Below are 7,164 nucleotides of genomic sequence, written 5' to 3'. Positions count from 1 at the left end.
ATACAATCAAGAGGAAATATAATTAGGCCTTAACAAGGAACTGGCAACAATGGAACAGCAGGAATGGAAGTGGAAATCGGTAAACTAATTCAGATATTCATGAGTGTAGACAGGAAAACAATCAGAAGGCATGGGACAGATGCAAGACTGGCCTGAGAGAAGTGGCTATTATATGCCATAAGTTAGCCCTTCCTTATCATCAGCTAACATCTTTCTCTATTTTCATCATCTTGTCTTTTCTTCACCCTTTCCTGAATTTACAGACCACATCATCTCAGTTCTTAGCTACTTGTCTGAGAAGCAGTCACACAACACGTGGTTGCACAGTCTTTTATGCCAGTCTTGGCCTGTGCCCCAGCCTTATCCCAAATTGCACAAAAATGAAGAAATTATTTCATCTTTCTCTTTATTCTTAAAATATGATAGTATTAAAGTCCAAGAGGTATTGATTGGGTTGGTCCTTGTGTGGTCTCCAGTATTCTGTGGGAGGTAGAACTGAGCCCCCGGAAATGTGAAAGCATAATCTCAGAAAGCTAGCAGCAGCTAATACAGTGTCAAATTCAGTAGCCCTGGGAACATTCATTGATATGTTATAGGGCTGGGCTTGGGTTCCAGCTCCTGGGAAATAATGGGAGTGGAAACTGTTTTGAGAAGACAGTTGAGCAAAAGAGCACTAGGCACCAGAAGGGTCTGGTGGGAGAAGTGGGGAAAGTGAAGGATAGGGATCTTCCTCTCCTTTCTGCTACTATATAAGGCCAGGGGCATGTCACCCCAGTAAGGATCCAAAGTAGGTAGCAGCTACTTGGGTCCCATAAGAGAGAGGCCAGACCACTCTGGGGCTGGTTAACTGGCATGGTCAGGCAGTGGAATGCTAGCCATAAGAACGGAGACAAACTGTTCCAATTTCTGTGCAGCTTGTTTCCCAGTATTTAGAACTTCCTCATGGTTGGCTTTCTCCAGGTTTTCATAATCCAGGATGGCCTTGTTAGTGATAAGGGAGAAGCCAAAGACTCGAAGTCCACAGTGCCTTGCAACTATAACTTCTGGTACTGTGCTCATGCCTGATAGAGAGAAAGGAAAGCCAAGTGTTAGGATCCTCAAATGACTCTTTCTTCACCCTTTAACCTAATCTGTAACAGTCTGTGGTAATTTTGAAGTCAGTTCTAATGATGCAGCTCCATCGTCCAGCCAGAGGTACAGAAGGTGGCTATGACATTTGTTAGAATAATCCTTAGAAACAGTTAATCAAATCAAGGATAGGTCATTAGCATTACAGCGGTTAAAGCCCTTGATGCTGAGTGGGGAGGTTTGATGCTACAACACACCAAACCTCACCACCTTAATCTTTCTAGAAATCACTTTGTAGAAATTCAGTCTTCCTTAAGTTAGATCTTCTATCGGGTCTCTAATATTTTACTCCTTCCCATCTCTATTTTACTAGATCCTTCCCTCTTCAAGCCTCTAGCCAAGTACCCCTTCTCACCAACAGCATCAGCACCCATCTTCTGCAGCATACGACACTCTGCCACAGTCTCAAAGTTGGGGCCTGTCACCATAACGTAGGTGCCTTCCTGTAGCTCTCTCTGCTCCCCCATTTGTTTCCAGGTACTGTGAGCCTTCTGCCTCATCTCCCGGTCATAGGCATCAGACATGGCAGGAAAACGAATTCCAAACCTAGGGCACAGGTTGGATTATCTCAGATTAATGGAATACAATGAGCATTCTCCTCACTTCCAGACAAGTCCTTAAACCCTCCCATCTATAAACAAGAAAGCAATTTAAGTACCTTTCCTCATTGAGCCCTACGAGAGGGTTCTGACCACAGAGACCAGGTAGGTTGATGTGATCACGGATCAGCATGATATCTCCAACCTCATACTTGGGGTTGAGCCCTCCAGCTGCATTGGTGACAACTAGGGTGCTCACACCCAGAAGGTGGAAAACCCTCACTGGGAATGTCACCTTAGAAACAAAAGATAAAAGATCAGAAAGTGTTCTTTAAAAGTTCACCAATCCACTATTCAGATATGCGTGCTCTATATACATCATGAAAGGAGGGAACCAAAATTCTACCTAGCCTAGGTAGTTAGGCAATAAAGTGGGACAGAGAGCTCTCTCCCCTTTCTTCCAGAGCCAACCAGACTTATGCCCCCAATTTACCTTCCAGAGTGGGTAGCCTTCATACATGTGGAACCTGCCCTGCATCATCACACAGGCTCTGCCATTCAGGAACCCAAACACCAGTCGACCAGCATGGCCTGGCACTAAATACAAAGAAAGAAAGGGAAATAAATGGGATGATGTTTTCATACAACACATATCCACTGAGCACCTTCTGTGAGCCAACTCACTGTCCTCGACATGTGAAGATATAATTAAGCAAGACAAGATGTTACTATCTTCACGTTCAGAAATTTGACGCCTGGTGGAGACCAAAATTAATCATAAACTTACAAATAAGTATATAAAGACATCCTAAGATTAGAACTGGGGGTAAGGATGTTCAATGTGAACATATATCAAGGAAGGGGGGAAAAATGTTTTGTTTTGTTTTCTTAAGAAATTTCAAAAGAACAAGAAAGCCATACAGTAAGAGAATGAAAGTAAGCAAAAAAATAGAATAAGAGGGTAATAAGGAATGTAATAATTATAAACCACTTTTCCCAAATTTCCAAAGTTCTTAAAATGTGTGTTCCTATTCATTACCCAAACTAAACTAAATGCATATTTACCCCTGATAGGGAGCTCATGGTATATTCTGCTTCCTAAAGAGGCTACTGAATAAGGGTAAGGGGCTTCGACCCATACAAGTCTCCTGCATTAGGACTCCCAAACTGTCCTGTGGGAATACATGCCCACAGTGGGGTACACAGGGGCATGGGAATGCACGAGTAACCCCCACACAGATGGAATAACCACTATTATCATTTTCCTCATCTGGCATGTCTCCTCTAATGGACATGGCCAACTTATCCTTTAAGGAATGGATGGTTTGGGAGAGGAAGAGTTGAAAGATATTCAGAAATAGAATTTATTTATTTTTAATTACCAGTAATAGAACATAGGTGAGAGTTAGGAAGTTTAAAAAAATCAATCCCCTTATCACTTAGTATAGTGCCCTTCTCACTGCAGGTAGGAGTGGCAGGTGGAGTCAACGTTAGTCACTGCTGTCTCCCTTACAAAATTTTGCTCTCCATCTCTCTTTTTAGTATTTCCTTCTCCAACCTCCATTCCCACCTTTCTGCTCTGGTCTCCCAGTCTTGCGCCAAAAGGTTTGAAAAATAACTGAAAAATCTGTTAAAAGTTGCCCCACCAGGATGGTTCAGTGGTTGAATGTTAACCCATGAACCAAGAGGTCACCAAAACGATTCCTGCTCAGGGTACATGCCCTGGTTGAAGGCTTGATCCCCAGTAAGGAGCACTCTGTGCAGGAGGCAGCTGATCGATGTTTCTGTCTCTCTATCCCTCTCTCTTCCCCTCTCTCTAAAATCAATAAAAACATATATATATTTAAAATCTGTTAAAAGCCATAACTCTCCAGAGGAAAGAGGAAGGAAGCTAGAAATCCAAAGAAGTATTACATTAACCAAGGGAAGTTAATTGTCTGAAAAATTAATAAGTAAACCAAATAAGCTACCCTTGTACTTCACTTGGAACTTGCCCCTATTTTACGTGGCCCTTTTCTAAGCCTTAGCTGTAGAGCTTTCCAGCTGCTATTAGGATGCTGGGTATCAGGTCCCTCTGTGCATAGGGGTTATCTGCCCTTTCCCCCCTCAAAAGGTCAAGTGTGTTAGGTTCTGTGTGTTCATGGATCATTTGCATATTTGTTTGCAAGAACATGGTAGTCTGTGTGTTCATTTGTTGTTTTGCACTAGTGTATGTCTTATCCTAGGACTGAAACTAGAGCTGGGGAGATTAGAAATGGCCTAAGGGCATAGGACAGGGGAGGCCCAGCTTTGTCATGGGAAGTTCCAGGAAAGGCTTTTTCCATTTAAGCTGAAGAGTGATAGATTAGATAGGCATGTATGTGGTGAACAGGGTGTGTATAGGGGAGGTGTTGTAGAGCTTTAAGGAGTGTTGAGTCATTAAAGCATAGGAAATATGTCATCATATAGTACCACTGATACACACATACCCTATTATGAAAGTCCTAGGGGAAATTCATTCTAAAGTCATTCTGATTCATGGTGGTTTATTTCCCACTCTTACAACAGTTGTCTTTAGCCCAATGCTATAGAGGATAACCAGGTCTATCCCTGGCCAATTTGCTCAGTGGTTAGAGCACCATCCTGTGGACTGAAGGATCCTGGATTTGACTCTGGCCAAGAGCACATGCCTAGGTTGTAGGCTCGATCCCTGGCCCTGGTAGGGGTGCATGTGGGAGGCAACCAATCGAGATGTCTCACATCGATGTTTCTCCCCCCGCCCCACTCTCTCTGAAAAGCAATGGAAAAAATGCCCATGGGTGAGGATTTAAAAAACACACAAAAAACCTGGGGCATAGGAGGATAGCCCTCCCTTCAGAATCCCATCAGTATCCCTCAGTCCCATCCCTCTCTCCTCCTTGCCTTACCTGTACTTTCGGGAAAGTTTGGTATCTCACTGTAGTTAAAGATCTGGGTCTGAGTTAATTTATCAGTCAGGCCTCCTAAGCCAGAACCACAGATCACTGCCACTTGAGGTCGATGCTTGGTGTGGGACTGAAGCCATTCTGCAGTGTGTCGATAATCTTCATATGTGAATCTAGAAAAAAAGAAAAATCAAGGTGAGTTTTGCTCCCATACCAAGGGCATCAGAGATTAATGGCCTTTACTGCAGAAAGGCTGGCAGGTATACCGAGGTGGCAGGGGACACAGAAGGAAGGCAAAGAGCTGCCCCAGAGTGGAGGCTCCTCTCTCTCAGGAAAGGCCACACTAAGCTCACCCACCCGCCTACTCCCCTTTCTGAATCAGACCCACTGAAAGTCTGATATGAAATTCATTCCAAAGCCTGACAAAATATCATGTTTCCACCACCAGCCCCAACTCAAGTTTTGCTACCACTGTCAGGTTTAATATCTCTCCTTATGACAAAGATTTAGAGAGGAAGGGATCACAGAGTCTACAGAAGTACAATTAAAATAATCAAATGAAGGAGGGTAAAGGGCCCCACCTCTGTTATAGGCACAGCTTGAAAATTAATTAAAACCTTGTTGCCAATAAGCTCCAAAGACCTATGACTCCATAAATCATGGTTTGGGTCCACAGCTCTTGAATCTTTCTTCCACTTTCCTTTGCTGTGTTCTTCTCCCTGCCTTCTCCCTTTTTCCCTTCTCTTCACCAAGGTTCTTTGCCCTTCAGAGACCTAAGGACAAAAACTTACCCAGAACCCATATATCAGCACCACCACCCCCCCCCAAAAAAAAATCAACCTAGAATTTTTCTCCCAAGTCCAGTCCAATTCTCACACCCATCTGGAAAGACCAAAGATTGAAGAAAGGAAAAAAGTCGAACTGAGGTGCAACAGAGCTGAACACAACTAATGGAGCCTCTAGAGGAAATCCTATCCTTTGAAAGCAGAGCCTTTGAAACCAAGATGCCCACAATACACCAGGCTATCCTCAGGAAAGCAGCTGGGTAAGGGGCAGGGGTGAGGGCAATAGAGCTGGGGCCACAGGATGATGGAGAACAGAAGCAATAAAATGGTATAAAGTTCATCAAATAGCAACCCCAAGAGATGCAAAGGAAATGGAAGAAGTGTGAAGCCCTGAACACCTAGCACATTTAGCCACAGCCTATAGGACTTCCTCATTGGCCCTCAGTCCCCCAAGAACACCCTGGATCCCTGGACATCCAGAAGCCAGTGACCCCTAATGCTGGAGACTTTGGCTGAGATTTCCAGGACCAAAGCAGAGAAAAGGGTTTTCAACGGGGAGGGGGAGGGCAGGGGCTGTTGCTCAGTTCACTAAATAAGGATTTCCTTTTCTCCTTGGAGACTCCATCCTCAATTTAAGTGAACCTCCAGTTTGGAGGGAATGGATCCGTGGGTGAGGGACGTGAGCGGTCTCTCCTCTGAAGGAGGGGCTCTAGATAGGGCACAAAAAGTACCTTGTGGCTTTACCTAGACTCTAGAATGGCAATCTGGGAAGAGCACATGCGGTGTGTGTGTTGGGGGGTGCATTCCTCCCTCTACACTTACACCCCACACACACACACACACACACACACCCTCTTTCCACCTTTCCGAGTAGACCGCACTTGCTAGCCGGTCCCTTCCTGCTCCGGCTGCCCCACCTCAGCGCGATGCCCACGTGCGCCCCCGCGGGGGGAGCCGCCCCGCCGCTCTGCCGCTTTGTCCCTGTCACGCGGCTCGGTGCCAGGCCTCTGCATCTCCAGGGCACTCGCTCCCTCTCCCGGCCACCTCGGGGCCCAGAGCGCTAAGTTTCCAGGTCTCGGTGACAGCCATTTCCCCTCCCCAGGTGCCTTCGGGCTGTCTCGGGCCTGGCGCCCTCCTCACCGCCTCTCCATGGTCCCGCCGGGCGCTCCCGGGGAGTGCGCCCCTCTCCGCCGGCTCCGGCTCCGCCGAGCTGGGCAGCTCGCTCGGGCCCTCGCAGTCAGAGCGCGGCGAGGGGGCAGCCGGCTTATATCGCCAGCCCGGGAACGCCCAGCCAATGGCAGCCAAGCACGAGGGCGGGCCCATCTCCATGGTGACACACCCGGATTCAATCGCCACAGGCTGAGCTGTCAACCCGAGGTTTTTCCCCGGTGCTGGACCCTTTCTCGGGCCTCGCGCACCACATCCAGCATTTCATCCCTGCACCTATTTCGGTCCGCAGGGCCCAGGTTTCCCGCAAGAAGGAAACTGTGCGGGAAGAAGGCTAGAAGCCAGGAGGAGAAGCACCCCCCCACCCCCCACCCCCCGGCACATACACAACCTCCACCCTTCGCCCATGAACCTGCAACCCTATTTGGGGTGGTGCTGCAGCACACCGTGAGAGATTAAAAAGAGAAAAATTTAAACATTAGATCGTGCAACCCCAGAAGAAAATTAAGTGAGCCGAGTTGTGTCTGAGTTGCTGCTTCCTGGACAAGGGAAACTGGGTCGACCTTAGCAACATTGCTGACCTGGAGGTTACAGGATTTGGGGAAATAGATTAGGGGTCTAAATCTAGGCCCAGGTGGGGAG

The 7,164-nt window shown here is 46.8% G+C and overlaps 1 protein-coding gene across 1 annotated transcript; it reads right to left on the bottom strand.

Moving 5' to 3' along the window:
- Positions 1–389: 389 nt before the first annotated feature.
- PNP (purine nucleoside phosphorylase) lies at positions 390–6,566 on the bottom strand. Its single transcript, XM_016199560.2, has 6 exons — positions 6,496–6,566; positions 4,574–4,743; positions 2,161–2,264; positions 1,787–1,962; positions 1,484–1,674; positions 390–1,061 (listed from the first exon to the last, which is right to left on the bottom strand). The coding sequence occupies exons 1-6, from the start codon at positions 6,504–6,506 to the stop codon at positions 844–846; spliced, it is 870 nt and encodes a 289-aa protein (XP_016055046.1). The 5' UTR covers positions 6,507–6,566; the 3' UTR covers positions 390–843.
- Positions 6,567–7,164: the final 598 nt, after the last annotated feature.

This window comes from Miniopterus natalensis, chromosome 1, assembly GCF_054644295.1.
Source record: "Miniopterus natalensis isolate mMinNat1 chromosome 1, mMinNat1.hap1, whole genome shotgun sequence".
Classification (NCBI taxonomy): domain Eukaryota; kingdom Metazoa; phylum Chordata; class Mammalia; order Chiroptera; family Miniopteridae; genus Miniopterus; species Miniopterus natalensis.
The sequence above is the reverse complement of the archived record's forward strand: the minus strand, read 5'-3'. Positions and strand labels throughout refer to the sequence as shown.

Bases quoted from the DNA above. Each gene is read 5' to 3' on its own strand.
- PNP (XM_016199560.2), bottom strand. The intron at 2,265-4,573 runs GTAAGGCAAGGA...CTTTGTATTTAG, and splicing joins AAACTTTCCCGAAAGTACAG to TGCCAGGCCATGCTGGTCGA. The intron at 1,963-2,160 runs GTAAATTGGGGG...TTTGTTTCTAAG, and splicing joins AAGGCTACCCACTCTGGAAG to GTGACATTCCCAGTGAGGGT.